The 18,677-nt window shown below is 38.8% G+C and overlaps 1 protein-coding gene across 1 annotated transcript in view; it reads right to left on the bottom strand.

Annotated features, from left to right (window-relative positions):
• Positions 1-17,802, bottom strand: part of LOC122009276 (oligopeptide transporter 7-like) — a 48,525-nt gene extending 30,723 nt beyond the window's left edge. The window contains exons 1-3 of the mRNA XM_042565378.1: positions 17,666-17,802; positions 17,077-17,573; positions 16,896-16,993 (exon numbers count right to left, since the gene is read on the bottom strand). Of these exons, the coding sequence (XP_042421312.1) occupies positions 16,896-16,993; positions 17,077-17,573; positions 17,666-17,708 (638 nt within the window). The 5' untranslated portion in view covers positions 17,709-17,802. The remainder of the gene's footprint in view (positions 1-16,895; positions 16,994-17,076; positions 17,574-17,665) is intronic.
• Between the last annotated feature and the right edge of the window lie 875 nt (positions 17,803-18,677).

The raw sequence follows: 18,677 nt of genomic DNA, 5'->3' as shown, positions 1-18,677 counted from the left end.
TTGAGATAGAACTTATCCCCGGTACACATTTCCAAAGCACCCTACCGCATGGCTCTAGCAGAACTAAAGGAACTTCAGGAGCAACTACAGGAGCTGCTCGACAATGGCTTCTTACGTCCTAGTCACTTACCATGGGAAGTGCCTATATTGTTCGTGAAGAAGAAGGACGGGAGCATGCGCCTGTGTATAGACTACCGGGCACTAAACCAAGTTACGGTTAAGAACAGGTATCCTCTTCCCAGGATAGATGACCTGTTTGATCATCTAAAGGGAGCAGCAGTGTTCTCTAAAATAGACCTCAGATCGGGATATCACCAAGTTAGAGTTAAAGAAGGTGATATACCCAAGACAGCTTTCAGGATAAGATACGGACAGTATGAGTTCGTAGTCATGCCTTTTGGCGTGACGAATGCTCCAGCTACTTTTATGGACCTCATGAACAAAGTATTCAGAGAATACTTAGATAAGTTTGTTATCGTGTTCATCGACGACATTCTTATCTATTCTGGAACTTAGGAAGAACACACAGAGCACCTGGAAATAGTACTGCAGACCCTTCAGCAGAACCAGCTGTACGCCAAGTTCACGAAATGTGAATTCTGGCTCAATCAAGTATCCTTCCTGGGTCACATCATCTCCAAGGATGGTGTTATGGTAGACCCCAGTAAGATAGAGGCTGTGAGTAACTGGAAAAGACCTAAGAACGCTAGTGAAATCAGAAGCTTTCTGGGACTGCCAGGCTATTACAAAAAATTTATAGAGGATTTCTCCAGGATAGCCTCCCCACTGACAGCTCTCACTAGGAAGAACAGAAAATTTCAGTGGACAAAGGACTGTGAGAACAACTTCATCGAGCTAAAAAGAAGATTGACCAGTGCTCCCATTCTGACTCTACCAGAAAAGACAGACAACTTTGATATTTACAGTGATGCCTCTAAATTGGGACTAGGAGCAGTACTGATGTAAAATGGCAGAGTGATCGCCTATGCCTCCAGACAATTCAAGGACTATGAGAGGAACTACCCTACTTATGACCTTGAGCTTGCAGCAGTTGTCTTCGCCCTCAAAATTTAGAGACATTACTTGTATGGAGCTTAGTGTAGAGTGTATACAGATCATCAGAGTCTGAAGTACTTTTTCACCCAGAAGGATCTGAATATGCGACAGTGCAGATGGCTCGAGCTGGTCAAAGACTATGACATAGACATCCTCTACCACCCAAGAAAAGTCAATAAGGTGGCAGACGCACTTAGCAGGAAGTCCAGCGCCACCTTACTATCCCTAGCAGCCATGTCACCACCCCTACAAAAGGAGATTACAGATTTCGGTCTTGAACTTATAGTTGGGCAACTCTCTACTATGACATTAGCATCTACCCTGCTTGGTGACATCCAGACAGCTCAGGATCAGGACCCTGAAATTCAGAAAATCAAGCAAGGGTTAGCAGAATTAGAAAGTGGAGAGTTCAGAGTATCTGATAGTGGGGTATTGTATTTTAGAGACAGACTATGCGTTCCAGATCAGGAGGAACTACGGAGGAAGATCCTAGACGAGGCTCACAGGACTCCTTATGCGATGCATCCTGGCTCCACCAAGATGTACCAAGACCTAAAGAGACGTTTTTGGTAGCCTGGGATGAAAAAAGACATCGCTAGATATGTCAGTATCTGTTTGACCTGCCAGAGGGTCAAGGCAGAACACCAGAGACCAGGAGGAATTCTGCAGCCTATTCAAATCCCAGAATGGAAGTGGGAGGATATTTCCATGGATTTCATAGTGGGACTACCCAGAACCACGAATGGTTTTTGATGCCATTTGGGTAATAGTCGACAGATTGAATAAATCAGCCCACTTCTTATCTATCCGGATATCCTACTCCATGGAGCAGCTAGCTCAGTTGTATCTCAAGGAGATCGTCAGACTGCATGGAGTCCCACAAACCATTATTTCAGACAGAGATAGTAGATTCACGTCACACTTCTGGGAGTGTGTACAGTCAGCATTGGGCACCAGGTTAAAGTTTAGCATAGCTTTCCACCCTTAGACAGATGGTCAGACGGAGCGAGTAAATCAGGTACTCGAAGATATGCTCCGAGCATGTGCCCTAGACTTTAAGGGAAGTTGGTGCAAATATCTGTGTTTAGCAGAATTTGCATACAACAATAGCTATCAGGCCACTATCGGCATGACACCCTACGAGGCTCTCTACGGGCGGAGGTGTAGATCTCCAATCTGCTGGTATGAAAGTGGTGAACAGAAAGAACTAGAACTTCAGACAGATCTAGTAGCAGATACCACAGCAGCTATACAGCAGATCCGCCAAAGGATAGAGACAGCTCAGAGTCGCCAGAAAAGCTATGCTGATACACGGCGCCGACCCTTAGAGTTTTCAATTGAGGATAGAGTATTCCTCCGAGTGGCTCCCATGAAGGGAGTAATGCGTTTTGGGAAGAAGGGTAAATTAAGTCCCAGATATGTGGAACCATACCTTATCACCAGAAGAGTTGGCAAGGTAGCATATGAGCTAAAGCTACCCCAGGAGATGTCAGCTATCCATAACGTATTTCATGTCTCTATGCTGAAGAAGCATATCCCAGATACCACCCAGGTGATTGAGCCTCAGTCGGTACAAGTCCGTGAAGACCTAGCTATGACAGTCGGCCTATTCAGATAGTAGACCGAGCAGTTAAGAAATTGTGGAACAAGGAGGTACTATTAGTAAAAGTCATTTGACAAAATCACACAACAGAAGAGGCAACTTGGGAGACAAAAGCTAGTATGAGACAGAAGTACCCAGAGTTATTTTAAGTTCGAGAATGAACTTTTTATAAGGTATGGGGGATTGTAATGCTCGAAAATTCTCAAAATAAATTTTAGAAATATTTTATTATTTTTCTAGAATTTTAGAATATTTTTATAGAATTTTTGGAGTAACAGAAGTAGCAAAATTAAATAAAAACTAAAACAACCTAAGCGGGAATTGAACCCGTGACCTATGGATCCTATGACTTATAGGGTGACTTTAATAACCAAGCGGCCCCAGCAGGGGTGTGCTGAAAGCAGAGGAGAGAAATTATATTTATGATCAAGTTGGGCTGTATTAATCACTTAATATAAATCGGGAATTTAGGTGAGAGTTTATTATTTCGGATCGACAACTCTCCATCAAACCCTCACCCGATGCCGCCCTCTCTCTTCCTCACCCTCTCGGCGCACAAGCCCCAAGAGATCTAGGGTTCCATCCCTAGGGTCGTAGGAGCACCTTCCGGCGACGTCTCCGATACGAGGACGCTCCTCTCCGCGAGAAGAACACGTAGACGCAAGAAGACTGCCGAAGAGGTCTTCTTCTCCGGAAATCTAGCGATCAGAATTGTAAGTAGTTAATCGCATGTTTTTACGCCTTTAGTTCAGCCATATGCAGATTTTTCGACACGTAGGGTGTATTTGACCCTCCTCGCAAGTTTAGGGTCTATGTGAGCACCTCTAGATGGGTCGGACCTGTTTCCCCCTTCAGTTTTGGGATTTTGGACATTGTCGGGTGCCTAGAGGTGGTCCCCTAATAGAGAGGAGAGTTATAGCACACCAAGTGCTCGATAAAATGACTCATACAGCTAAATGATACAGTAGGCATTTTTATAGCTCAGTTAAATGTCATAGAAGCATTTTAAATAGCATGCTTAATCTTGTTTCAGTGTATATGGGACTACGGTCCAATGGGTGGGCTCTCATAGTCGCCTCTAGGTTCAGATAACCTAGCTCTAGATTCAGATAACCTAGTAAGAACAAGATGAGATAAATCAACTTATGAATCAGTATTTTACTTTTATCAGTGACACTGTACTGGACTCTTAGTTGTCCTTGGGTTGGGCTCCCATAGTCGTCCCTAAGTTTAGATAACCTAGTAAACCCTACTAGATTCGGGACTAGCTACCTCAGGTCTAGTTAGGGATGCGCGCATAGCAAGTACAGTTGTCGGGCCCATCAACAACATGATTATTATTTTTATCTATTATAAAAATAATTTTCAAAGCTTCACAAATCAGTTATGTGAATTCAGTTTAGATTCAGCGTTAGTTTAGCATCAATTTATCTCAGCTTAAGTATTAGTTCAGTAATTCCGTTGATACAACCAGATAGTTTTATGATCAGTATGCGATTGCCATGATTTTCATATTGATATGCCATGTATTTGCATTTTTAGGATAAATATTAGCATGTGTTTTAAATAGCATCTTTAAAAGCATGATTTTATCGTATGCATGTTTTGTGAGGTAGATGGTTCTTACTAAGCTCCCAAACTTATAGTTTCTTTTTTCCTTATACTGCAGATAAAGGTAAAGGAAAGATGGATTAGCGGAGGCTGGAGTTCAATGCGACCAGATGTGTGTGAGAAGGAACTTGGAATAAAGACTCTTGGGGATTAGCCCATCTAAAGACTTAGTATTTCTGATCTTATTACTTTTCTGCACTTTTAGGATGTTAAGTATCATGAATTGTGAAAGTAGGCACTATGTTATGCTTAGACTGCTAATTGTCTTGATATTAGATAGCAAAATATGAGTAATGTCATGTCTAGTAGTATTTTTAAACTTGTAGTTAATTCATGTGAGTTGTGAATGAGTTCGGGTGGGTTTTCTGCTGAAATCAGAAACTCAATCGATCAGTCGATCGATTGAGAGAAACTCTCCGCGTACAGAACGCTATTGAATCGATCAGCTGATCGATTGAGGAGCCCTCAATCGATCAGCTGATCGATCGGGAGAAACACCCCGCGAACAGAAGGTTGCTGAATCGATCAGCTGATCGATTGGCCATGGATCGATCAGTCGATCGATTGAATCACGACTTGCACGTACAGAGAGCTGCTGAATCGATCATTGGATCGATTGGCTAGACTGGATCAATCAACCGATCGATCCAGAAGGTTCTTCCATGCACAAAAACACGTTGAATCGATCAGTGGATCGATTGAAGACTTTTCAATCGATTGAGTCCCAACCCAATCGATTGGGGAAGTCTGATTTCAGCTAGAAACAGCTGATTTCAGCTCCTAGACTATATGAGAAGTTTAGATTCCATATTTTACAGCAAATAGCAGAGATTTTAATTAGTATAGTTTTCCGCACTTTATAGTTCAGTCTAGCACAATGTAACCCCCGACCTTACAGCCTAATCAGTAGAAGGCGGGACGTTACAAGTTTAATTTTAATTTTTAATTTAATTTTAATTTTAATTTTAATTTTAAAGTCCTTAATTATCTTACCCTATCTACATTTTCAATTAATGAATCTTATAATTTTGTGAGATGAATTAAGTTTAATTTCAGGATTTAGTTTAACTTTGTGTTAAATTCAGGTTTAGTTTTGGGTTCAACAAATAGACATTCTTTGGATAAACTTCTTGGCTATGGTGAGTCACTTGGACATCATTAGAGTAACTATGTCGTCGAGGTTTTTCAAATAGTCCTATCTACTGAACTTAGTACAAAACCTTGATCTAACTAATTATAATCCATAAAGAGTAGTTTTAGTTAGTTCCACTAAACCAAATACACCAGGTCGAAGTCATATCTTCGTAGACATGCATAGACAGAGTTTTCCTAACCTACTATCATCCAAAACTTTACCAGTACTTTTTCAAGTTAAACTGTCATCCCTATTTTAGCTAGTCCTAATTACCTTGCCGAGTAAGTTATTATTTTGGAGGTGTCAACTAATTTGGAACCTCCCCTAAATTATTGAACTTGATTTTCAAGTTATGAATTTGTGTCAATTACTTTTGTAATTATTGTGGACTTGATGGTAATTAAATTTATTTAATTTAATTTTATTTTTAATTTTAGAATTTAGTTTTGTAGGTTTATTTTGGTTTGAATTTAATGTTTTGGTTGGATTTGATTTTACGTAGTGGATCTCATTTTTTAGGTACATAATATTGGTTGATTCCTACTTACGTGGTTAGGTATGATTTTGGAACCCAAACTTTAGTTTGAGCCTTATTTTGATTAACTAATGATATAAAGGATTTGTTGGTTGAGCTGGACTTGTATCCGTGTCCGGACTTGTTGTACACAACTCTTTGTGACCAAAGTATCATGTCAAGATACTTGGATCTAGTTGTGAATTTTTGTAGTAATTCTTTTAGTTCAATTATTTCATTTTTTAATCTAAGATTATCCTCCTCAAGTTTTGCAACTTGAGTTGGGATTTCAGCTTGAATTGGTTCATTTGTTGAACTTGATTTTAATTGTTCATTAAGTTTGCTATTTTCTTTTATTAGTTCATTTATGCAATTTTCAGAATTAGTTTCTTATTTATGCATACAATAATTTTGAAAAATCTTTTGGTTAAATGAAAATATACCTCATCGGAACCTTCGGAAACGATTACTGACTCGTGGCTTGATTCGAGTTCGGACCGGTCTTTTGATTCATTCTCCGATTCTATTTCGTAAGCCATCAACGCGAGGTAGTTGGAGTGCTTCGGTTCTCCGCCATCTAATTCATCTCTGGATGATTAGTCCCACGTCACTTTGAAGGTCTTCTTCTTCTTCTTCAAATTCGGGTAGTCGGTCTTGTAGTGTCCCTTCTTGTTATACACAAAGCAAGTCACATTCTTGTTGTTAGAGTTGGTGGTGGAGTTGATCTTCTGCGGGTCTTTTTTTGCTGAAATTCTTCTTTCTCCTGATGAACATCTTTCTTACCAGGTTCACCAGGCATTCTTCATCCTCTGAATCTTGGTCAGACTCAACTTCTGATTCAGGTTTGTTCTTATGTTTAGCTTCTTTTGAGGGTCTTGCAAGAAGAGTAACACCTTTCTCGACCTGTTTTAAGTTAGTCTATTCATGGAGTTCAAGTTCATAAAATAATTCATTTAGATTTAATTTAGAGAGTTTCTTCAAAATTTTATAGGCATTCACAAAATAATTTTGAGTTAGTCTATTTTGAGGGCATACCTTATCAGGTCACGGTGCTCCATCTGGTGGCCGATGGTGTGAAGTATGTTGAGGATGTCTTTTATCCTTACGTGTAGTTGACTCGCAGATTCTCCTTCTTGCATTTTTATGTTAAATAATTTATTTAAATAAAGATCTCTTTTTGTTATCTTCGCATCGTTGGTTCCCTCGTGCAATTCGATAAGTTTATCCCACAACTCCTTTGTATTTTTATGTGGACCGACGCAGTTCAGTTCTTCCTTCGTTAGCCTGTACTAGAGTGTGTTGCGAGCCTTGAAGTCGATCTGAGTCTTCTTCTTCATTTCCGGATTCCACTATTCCAAGTTCATTGGAATTCTGGCGGTGTCGACTAGAACCTTGTAGCCTCTGGTGATGTTGAACCACTGGTCAAAGTCGATCTTCAAATATACCTCCAGTCATCACCGTTGAATAGAGAAGAACGAACAGTGTTGTACCCTTCAAGTTGTGTCATTTGAGTGTTGAAAAGATAAACTAAAGAAGGTACCAAGATTTTGTCTTGGATTAACAGAGTTTGAGATATAAATATAAAAATATTAAAAAATTTGAGAGGTGTTGCACCAATCTCAAATTAAAATCGAACGAAAAAAATTATTTGAAAAGTTTTACCAATTCAAAAATAAATCTGAAAGTGATTCCTCCGACTTGATTGATGGTTGCATCAAATCAGAGCACAACCTGCTCTAATACCACTTGTTGGATCGATCACATGTGAAAGAGAGGGTGAATCATATGGTTTTCAAAAACTTATTTTGTCGGTTTTAAATTATGAGTACGCAGCGGATAAGCATAAAAAAACAGACAAACACCAGAAAACACAAACATGTTTACTTAGTTCGGAGCCTTCGATGACTCTTACTCCAAGACCCAGGTCACGTGGACCTATCGATGGGTAATCCACTAAAAATCTCTTCCAGGACCTCCAGAAGAGGGAATCAAGTACAAGAATAGGGGCAGTATAACAGCCTACACTTCTCTTCTTAAAGTAGTAAACAAGTACATAAATGAAATGTTACTGACACTTTTAGAAATGGAAGTAGAAGCACTCGTGTGTCGGTGTCGATCTACCGGCTGCGATCAGAAGTTTTCAAAGCAGTTGTCGGGTGCAGCAGCTTCGCAGCAGAGTTGTAGCAGAAGCCTGGGGCAGTCGAAAGCTCAAAAGGATGCGTAGTAACTCGTATCTCAGTGTTGTTTCAATGCCTTCTCGAGACAGCCTTATAAAAGACATGGAAGGCGGCTTCCATAGCCATGGAAGGCGCCTCCAATGAGGCAAATTTAATCCCGAACAGCCCGACACTTATCAACGACTTCAGCCAAAATTTATCCTACGAAAGGCACCTTCACTGCTTAAAGGCACCTTCGGCATTGTTCATCCAAAGATAATTTTTCTCCTTTTGTCCTGCAAAACAACGTTAGTCCAAATAACTTACAAAACAAGTATTAGGACAAATAATAATTAATAATAAAGGATAATAATTAGTTCCTGTCCTCCTAGGACCAGGAACTAGTCAAGATCTCAGCTTAGGAATTCTAAATGGACCTAAACTGGACCGACGTCTGTTGTCCCTCTAACCGGGACACGTCCTCACTTAGTCACTCTCCTCTAGTGATTTACCTTAACTTAACAGCTTGCCAGACATCCGGTCAGCTCGTCGACCTGTCTGGACTTCATGCCAACTATCCAATCAGCCCGTTGATCTAATTGGACTTCTTGCCAGATATCAGGTTAGCTCGTTGACCTATCTGGACTTTGTATCAACTATCCGGTCGGCCCGTCGACTTAGCTGAATTTCTTGCCAGATATCCGGTCAATCCGTCGACCTATCGGTTGACCTAGCTGGATTTTCTGCTCACTTAATCAAGTGGTTAAATCACAACCAAACCTAACTTTATTTATTTTTCATTCATTGAAACCTGAATTAGACCGTTAGTATAAATTGTACCAACAACTGTCACGTCCCCTTGACTTCTGACTGTCATTGACTGTCACGTCTCCTTAACTTCTGACTATCCTTGACTGCCACATCCCCTTGACTTCTAACTGTCTGACCTTATTAAACCACACCTTTATGCACCGTATCAATCATTTTGTCATCCCTCTTGGGACTAGAATAGATCGATACGAAGGATTTCATCCAATAATAATATTTCCAGTGTTCCTGTCAATTTATCCCTAGATCAATACAGAGAAAGTAAATCATAGATAACTACTAGTTATTAGTGTATATAGCCAAGACATGGGAAGACTTGCTCGAACGTACCGAGTTTCGACTTCAAAACCTCATGTAGCAACACCTCATATCTCATCCCATAATAATAGCAAATGTAAGATGGTTGATTCTATGCCTGATGAAAACCGATTTTATATTAATCTATGGCAACTCTCTTGCACGAATCATCTACATCAATCCACATACTAGTGAGACATATCTCAAACGACATTTACTAAAAAGAGTATGTAGATTTTTAAATTTATCAAAAGATACACGCTACTTTAGTATTTACCGAAGGATGCACCTTTTTAAGTGCATTTTCTATTTTATCCTTCTGACAAATCTGACTTTTTTTTTCTTCGTCATTTCTCACTCTCTTCTATTTCCTCTTTCATATGTATGGAACCAATCATATTTTTTTTCTCTCCTCTCCTCTTCTCTTTCCTCTCTTTTTTTTATACATGCATAACATAAACCTGAAATGCAAATCATATCAGGCTCACGATATTTAGAGTTTAGTTGATTTTTTTATAACATTTTAATACATTTAAAGAAGTCGAAATAATCAATAGATAGTATATTTGAACATTTTGCAGCCCTAAAAATCGATAGAAACTGATCCATTATTTATTTCAGCTTATATGAACGTATAAAAATATAATAAGGATGAATCGACAAAAATTTTCATGCATGGGCATGATATGAATCATATCAGACCCAACATGGAGATTTTTTTTTGTAGATTCTTCGTTACTATTTTTAATATCTTCTAGAAGTCAAAATAAACAATGACTAGCATATTGGAACTCCTTGTAATCTCAGAAATCCACGAGAACTGAAATGAGTATAATTGGAGCTCTCTAGGTCCATTAGTGGGTTTTGACTGAAATCTACTAATGGACCTAGAGAGCTTCAATTACATCTATTTCAGTTTCTATCAATTTTTGATATTGCAAGGAGTTCAAATATGTTATCCATAAGATTCATTATATTATATGTATAAATTAAATTATTTTAGCTTCTAGAAGATATTAAAATATAATAAAAAATAATTGATAAAAATCTCCATACATTGAGCTGATATGAACCATATCAAGCTCATGCTGAGACTAATATGATTTCATATCAAACCTAATATGGGCCAGATATGATTTTAAATTAGACCTATATTGGATTTGATATGATTCATATCAAGCCCACGTATAGAGATTTTTGTCGATTATTTCTGATTAAATTTTAAAACCTTTCAGAATCAAAAATATAATGCTACTCAATAAAAATATTTTTTTTTAAAAAAAAATCAAATCGCAATAACAATTCAATTCTTATTTACCACCTACATCAGTGATTTCAGATCTGACTAAAGACATAATTCACACAAACTACATCTCCAATCAAAAAAAAAAAATCCTTTGTATAAAAATTAAACATACCTATCAACACCTTTGCAAAGAAGAAAATTTTTCCCACTTACATTATGCACAATTACATTCTCTTCCTTTTGCTATTGAATTCCAATAGATTGAGAATCTTATTCTCCCTATGTCAGAATAAAATATCAAGTCGCCAAAATCTTCATAAAAAAATGAAAATCTGTTGATTAAAACATGCAAACTAAATTGTTACCTCTCAATAAGATCTTCAGAAAATGAATATTTTGTAGGGGATCGGTCGGCCAGCTTGAAGAGGGGTTGGATAGACGGCGCCTCCAAATCGATTGATCTTCCTACACTTGTTAGTATGCGCAGCGGAATATACAAAACAAACAAGCTAAAGGAAATTAAACTATAAGAAAGAATGTAAACCAAGCTACACAATCATTTACGTGGTTCGGAGATAAAGCTCCTACTCCACGGCGTGTCCTTGAGGTGGACGATCCCTATTCGTCAGTGAATTACTCACCAGAAGACCTCCGGCTAGCTCACGTAGCTCCTTGTGGATGGAAAAACCTCACCACAACTCCCACCAAGGACTCTTTCCAAGCTAGGGCACAGGTAGACTACTAATAGAGATTAATCACCTCTATTTCGTCAACTATAACCAAGCTTCCAAGCTTTGGTTATATAGGTCGCAGGTTGAAAACCCTGCCTACTAGTCGACTGCCAAAACATGCAGTCGACTGTCTTCTTTAGAAATTCGACCGTTACATCCTAACAGCTCGATACCAGTCGACTGCTCCACACTGACCGAACGAACAGAAGCATTCTGTTCGCTCCCAGTCGACTGCACCAGTCGACTGCTAAAACATGCAGTCGACTACTACAATATCGCTACAATACTGCTGCAGTAACGCTACAATACTGCTGCAGTGACGCTACAGTAAAATCCTAAAACTAGAATTTTACTCCGAGTACAATCTCTCGTGCACTCGTACCCTCACCCTTATGACTCACTTGGTGCTTCTTTGCAACCATGACCTCTTGCCTTCAATGCTACTTCCTTTGTCTCTCGTCCCTCGTATGCATTCAAACCCACGGCTCGTCCCGAATGCCATCCTTCGAGTATGCCTCGAAGTCGCTTCTCTCGGCCTTTGTCCTCGCTGCCTTGTCCACGGTCCCTCGGATGCTCCATCCTTCACCAGACCCGAAGTCGTCAACCTGAGTCACATGTGTATCCTGCAGTCCTGTACAACTCAAGTACACATATCAAATAACAAAGGTGAACCTAACTTAAACCTTTTGCCCAAACACCAAAACACATGGTCCCACGGACCATTAGGATTGCTTCAAAAATCTCCCCCTTTTTGATGTTTGACAATACGTTTAAGTTAGGGAAAACATAATAACAAATAAAAATGTTAAAACAAATGGACTTACGCTGCCAAGGCTACACACTTGGACTTACACCGTCGAATGGACTTATGTTGTTAAGGCTACACACTTGGACTTACACCGCCGAATGAACTTACGTTGCTAAGGCTACACACTTGGACTTACACTGCCGAATGAACTTACGATGCCAAGGCTACACACTTAGACTTACAACGCCAAAATAAAAATGCAAACATGTATTGGAACCTATCCTAAGGCTCCCCCTACGCAAAGACACTAAGGTTTTCCCAACTAAACCTTTACTTCTCTCCTTTTGCCTAACATCCAAAAATCTTTCGAACAATATCCCAATTATTGAAAACTTATCATCCAACTGACCCTAAACTCATGTATTTATCTCCCATGGATCTCATACATCTATACGAGGTGACCCGGTCAAAATCCAGTGCTGAAAATACTTTCAGACTGGTATCAGTCGATTGCAAGAAGTACCAGTCGACTAGCTCCATGAAAACGAGTTTACAGAGACATTCCGTGCTCAAAAACACTGTTACCAATCGACTGTTAACTGTAGCAGTCGAGTGGTACACTATTCATGCAAAAATGAACCTTTCTGAGCCAACTTCAGAAATGCACCAGAAATTCCACAGACCTCCAAAAATTCTCAAATTTTATGAAAAGGTCTATTTTATCAATGTCTACTTGGGAAAAATATATATAAAATATATTTATCATAAATCTCAAGATTGACACAAAATACAAAACTAGAAAAGTTCAATTGAACGTTGATCTAAAGTCCTAGTTTTGGCTTCCTCTTAATGTATTTGCTCATACTAACCCACAAAGCATCCCTAGCATTGGTTTATATGACATCTATACATTCAAAATCAAATATCATGCTATATGACCCCGATATCATATTTCTAAGCATGAAACATAACTCAATTGTGTCAAACCCCTAGGTTTGACACTCAAGTCCGTCTCCAAACCACTTGGCACATTCCATGGCTTGTCTAGACTTCCAAGTAAAACTCACTTGAGATCCATTGGTCATAGGTCCCAATTTGACTCTTAGAGCTCCCCCTAGAGCTCTTAACCTTAGTCACCTCCCTAGGTGACTCATCCACAATAGCTAGGCAACATCGGTGCACATCCGGTGACACTTGACCTACAAAACTCATCTTCTTAACCTTGGACATATTGTCCTTGGTTAATTTAACCTTATCATTAAATGACTTTCTCTTGCCATTTATTGGCTTATCCTTACTATAGTCATATGCAACCCTAGCATATGACTTTCCTTTAGCATTGGAGACACTAGATCGGTATCCCAAATCCGATCTATCATTGTTGGGTCTTTGGCTACCCAACACCATACCTAAACCCTTAGATCCAACATTGAATCTTTCTAGGGTTTTCTCCGACTTATCAAGTTTTGCCTTCAAAACTTGATTTTTCCTTTCTAGGTTCCTAAATCTAGAGTTAACATGTCCACCATGGATATTCCTAGACCTACCCTTTCTAGGCATGTGTCTCCCCTTCTTAGGATTAATATTTTGGATCTCCTTGGGTCTAACGTTTCTAGATATATCATGAATTGCTTTCCTAGGGTTATGATCCATATTTACCCTACTTCTATCATGATATTTAAATCCAAAATTTTGCATGGCGACATAATGATAATCATTATTTTTCCTAGCATGCATGGGAGTATAAGAATTTGAATTACGATTCAAGTTAGGGTATACCTCCCTTACCCTTGAAGCTCCCCCTTGACACTTGCTTCTCTCCTTCTTCTCCCATTTCTTTAGATGCGCTAGCTTCTTAATCTCTCCCTTCTTGGGACATTTGGTGTGATAGTGGCCCTTCTCTCCACACGTGAAGCATATGATGTGCATCCTTCTTCCTTGGGTTTCTTCATTCCTACAACCCTTATTAGTATTCAAATTAAGTTGAATGAGTTTAGGAGTTACCTTCTTCTTACTTATTGGACACCTACTCTTGTAGTGCCCATTCTCATTGCACCTGAAGCAAATTATGTGGTCCTTTGACTTCACTTCGGTGGAGGTGCTTGCTAGGTTGACCACTTCCAATACCTCTTTTTCTTCTTCACTTGTCTTGGAATTTTCTTCAATTCTTGAGGATGTAGATGATATCTCATCTTCCTTTTCCTCCTCAGATGTTGAGCGTGACTCAACTTCCATTTGCTCCTCCTCAACTTGAGCAATTAAACCCATCTCCTTGGATTTTTCTTCTTTTTGTGTAGGTTTAGGTTCTTTCCATAGAACCATCTTCACCTTGCTCCACAAATCATGGGCGTTCTTATATTCACCTATACCAATTATCACATTAGACGGCAATATATCTATTAAGATTGATATTACCTTTGAGTTTGCCTCCGAACATGATGTTTGCTCTTCCGTCCAATGTCGTGGTCGGAGTCTTTTCCCCTTCTTGTCTCTTGGGACTTCGAACGGGTCGTTGATCACCATCATGGTATCCCAATCTGTGTTGAAGAAGACTTCCATCTTCATCCTCCAAAATGTGATACCCCCAAGGCTTCCTCCTTCAAACTTTGGAGGTGTTATCAAGTCGGCCATCTTCTTGCTTCCTCGGCGATTAGTCCAAAGGAGAGCGTCCTAGCTCTGATACCACTTGTAGGGGATCGGTCGGCCGGCTTGAAGGGGGGTTGGATAGATGACACCCCCAAATCGATTGATCTTCCTACACTTGTTAGTATGCGCAGCGGAATATACAAAACAAACAAGCTAAAGGAAATTAAACTAAAGACAAGAAAGAATGCAAACCAAGCTACACAATCATTTACGTGGTTCAGAGATAAAGCTCCTACTCCACGACGTGTCCTTAAGGTGGACGATCCCTATCCGTCGGTGGATTACTCCTCGGAAGACCTCCGACTAGCTCACGTAGCTCCTTGTGGGTGGAGAAACCTCACCATAACTCCCACCAAGGACTCTTTCCAAACTAGGGCACAGGTAGACTACTAATAGAGATTAACCACCTCTATTTCGACAACTATAACCAAACTCCCAAGCTTTGGTTATATAGGTCGCGGGTTGAAAACCTCGCCTACCAGTCGATTGCCAAAATATGCAGTCGACTGCCCTTTTTGAAAATTCAACCGTTACATCTCAACGGCTCGAAACCAGTCGACTGCTAAAACTAGCAGTCGACTGATCCACACTGATCGAACGAACAGAAGTATTCTGTTCGCTCCCAATCGACTACTCGGTCGACTGCACCAATCGACTGCACTGCTAAAACATGCAGTCGACTGCTACAGTAGCGCTACAGTACTACTACAGTAACGCTACAGTAAAACCCTAAAACTAAAATTTTACTCCGAGTACAATCTCTCGTGCACTCGTTCCCTCACCCTTATGACTCACTTGGTGCTTCTTTGCAGCCATGACCTCTTGCCTTCAAGGCTACTTCCTTTGACTTTCGTCCTTCGGATGCATTCAAACTCACAGCTCGTCCTGAATGTCATTCTTCGCGTATGCGTCGAAGTCGCTTCCCTCGGCCCTTATCCTCGCTGCCTTGTCCATGGTCCCTCGGATGCTCCATCCTTCACCGGACCCGAAGTCGTCAACTTGAGTCACATGTGTATCCTACAGTCCTGTACAACTCAAGTGCACATATCAAATAACAAGGGTGAACCTAACTTAAACTCTTTGTCCAAACACCAAAATAAATTGTCCCACGGACCATTGAGATTGCTTCAACATATTTCTCCCTAATGAATACACTAGATTGAGTTATCTTACAAAACTCAAAGCTAAATTCCTTGGCAGCAACAAGAAATGCTGCTTCATCTGACGATTCTGCTTCATAAATAAAGCCACCAGTTTTCTCATCTAGTTTAGGAATTGCACTATGATACAATGCAAGGATCCTGAAGAACAGAAGAATGCTATCAGTTGTAGATTCCTTTGCCTAATTTTCATGCATATCAAAACTAAAACCTTTAATTATAGGTTTTTTTGGGTTATCACTTTTGAAATTTATCAGGCCCAACATACGTTTGATATGATTTATATCAAGCCCAATATATGGAGATTTTTATCGATTATTTCTTATCATATTTTTAATACCTCTTAGAAGTCAAAATAAATAATGGATAGTATATTTGAACTTCTTGCAATATCAGAAATTCACAAGAACTGAAATTGATATAATTGGAACTCTCTAGGTACATAAATGAATTTTTTTTATCAAAATCCACTAATGAATTTAGAAAACTCCGATTGTACTTATTTCAATTCATATGGATTTTTAAAATTGTAAGGAGTTTAAATATGTTATTCATTATTTATTTTAATTTTTAAAAGATGTTAAAATATAATAAAAAAATAAATAAATAAAATTACATTAGACCTAATTTGATTTCAACTCAACTTTAAATGTTGTGGGCTTAATATAATTTATATTTTTGGTCTATGTTATGGTTGGATGTATGTATAAAAAAGAAAAAAAAAATAGAAGAGAGAGTGAAAAATAAAAAAATAAAAACAAGTCAGATTTAACATAAACATCATTATAAGAAATACACTTCAAAAATGTCTTCTAATAAATAATACAGTTACGTATTCTTTCTAATAAATTTAAAAATCTATGTGTCCTTTTTAATGACTGTATCTCAAATATATTCAAAGAGCTGTTGTCATGTCAATCAATATCAATGAAAAGATAGTCTCAACTATAATTCAGTTGTCTCTTGATCCTCTTCGTCGCTTAATGAATTTGTACTACATTTAAATATCAATAAATTCGAAAAAAAATGATTTTTAGTTGTCTTAAAGAATTTTAAATTTATGGCTCCTGATTTGAAATATAAAGACTAAGGGTTGTTTCTGATATTTGCTTAAATATTTATCTGTAAAAGAAAAAAAAAAAAAGGAGTACTTTCATCCCTCACCTAAATAGCGAGACCTGCACCAAATTGTACGGCCACCACATTGCCGCCGGCTCAACGAGATACCGCCGGAATATTCCTGCCCATCCGAATCCCAGCACCTGCTTCATGTTTCAACCAAATTTTAGAAACTGAAATTCTTGTCACAATTATTTTCTCAAATTAATTAACAAAAATAACTTGCCTGCGTGGTGATGACGACGACGAGGGAGACGAAGAAGTTGAAGTCCTTTCGGTAGAAAATCTTGACGGCGGTGACAACGTAGATGGCTTTGACGCTGCCGGCGCCGGAGTTGGCGAAGATGGTGATGAGCACATGCTCCTTGATGTTGAACGGCCCGGGGTTGAGCGTGAACTCCCACCGGCTTTCCCGGAAGAAGACGCGGTCGGTGATCGTGGCAGCCATGAGGTGGCCGAGCGGCACCACTGCGATTTGGGCTGAGATGGCGGTGATGGACAGCGGCTCCTTCCGGTACCAGAAGAACTGGTTGAGAAAGGAGAGAAGCACGCAGGAGGCCGTCCCCAGCACCCACATCCGGAACGTCAGCGCCGGCGCCGACGGGTCGTCCTCCACGGGCACCGTCAGCGCCACCTGTTCCACAGGCGAGTTCTCCAGCACCTGCTCCCCTGTTTCTTCTTCCTCCACCGACGCTGCCGACGGCGAGGCTGCTTCGGCGTGAACTGCATGACGTCGACGTCGGTGGGCGTGAGATGGCTGAGGAGCATAAAACAAGCAGAAAAGGAGACTAATGGGCCGGGGATCAGAAGTTTACGCAGCGGAGTTGTGTCATCTTCTTCTCTTCGTCGACTGTTCATTATTGTTGCTCGATCTTTCTCTTCTTTCTCCTAGAATTTTTCGATCGATTTCTGTCTATTAGATGGGAATCCAATCGGAGGAGGAGGAGGAGAAGAAGAGTAAAGGGACGGGAGTTGTTTGTATAAGATAGATAGACTATTGAGTTTGTATTTTTTTTAATTAATTTTGTTGGTCAAAATGATGGGAGCAGCTGCAGCTACCCTACCAAAATCAAAAAGTAGCCCATGTTATCCTTTTTTAATTTTTAAAATCAAAAAGTCATTCAACCCATCAATTGATATGACACAACTTGAATCAATCGAACTCATTATACTAAGAGAGCTGTTTTTCCCTGTCTGATACCCACACCCTCCACCTCCTCCCTCCCCCTCCCCTTTCTCTCTCTCTCTCCTTGCCAAAAGATGCATGTAGTCTTTTCTTTGTTTTTTTTTATTTTTTTTATTTCATTTAATTTTCATTTAGTTTTAATTTTTTAATTAATTTTATTTAAAAATAACTCTTATATAATTATATTTTTAATTTTATTTAGTTTTATTTTTTAATTAATTTAATCTATTATTTTTTTATCAATACTTTATTTTTCAATTTTATATAAATTTTATTTAGTTTTTATTTTTTAATTAATTTAATTAATTATTTTTTTCATAATACTTATATTTTTTCAATTGATTTTTTTTAAATTTTATTTTTTTATTAATTTTTTTAATCAATTTCTTTATCAATTTTTTTTTCAATAATTTTTTTATATGTTTATAATCTTTTATTTATTTTTAGTTTATATTTAAAACTAAAAAAAATACTACCAATTAATAATGAACATATTCATAACTTAAGAACAAACATATTTTTTTTCAAATGAAGAGTACATGTAATAATACAAAAAAACATAAAAACATATAAAAATAGAAATCTTAATCAATATTGCTACCAAATTCTGCTCCCGATGCGTTTGGTGGTGGTGCACCTAT

Source organism: Zingiber officinale, chromosome 8A (genome assembly GCF_018446385.1).
Source record: "Zingiber officinale cultivar Zhangliang chromosome 8A, Zo_v1.1, whole genome shotgun sequence".
Classification (NCBI taxonomy): domain Eukaryota; kingdom Viridiplantae; phylum Streptophyta; class Magnoliopsida; order Zingiberales; family Zingiberaceae; genus Zingiber; species Zingiber officinale.
The sequence above is the reverse complement of the archived record's forward strand: the minus strand, read 5'-3'. Positions and strand labels throughout refer to the sequence as shown.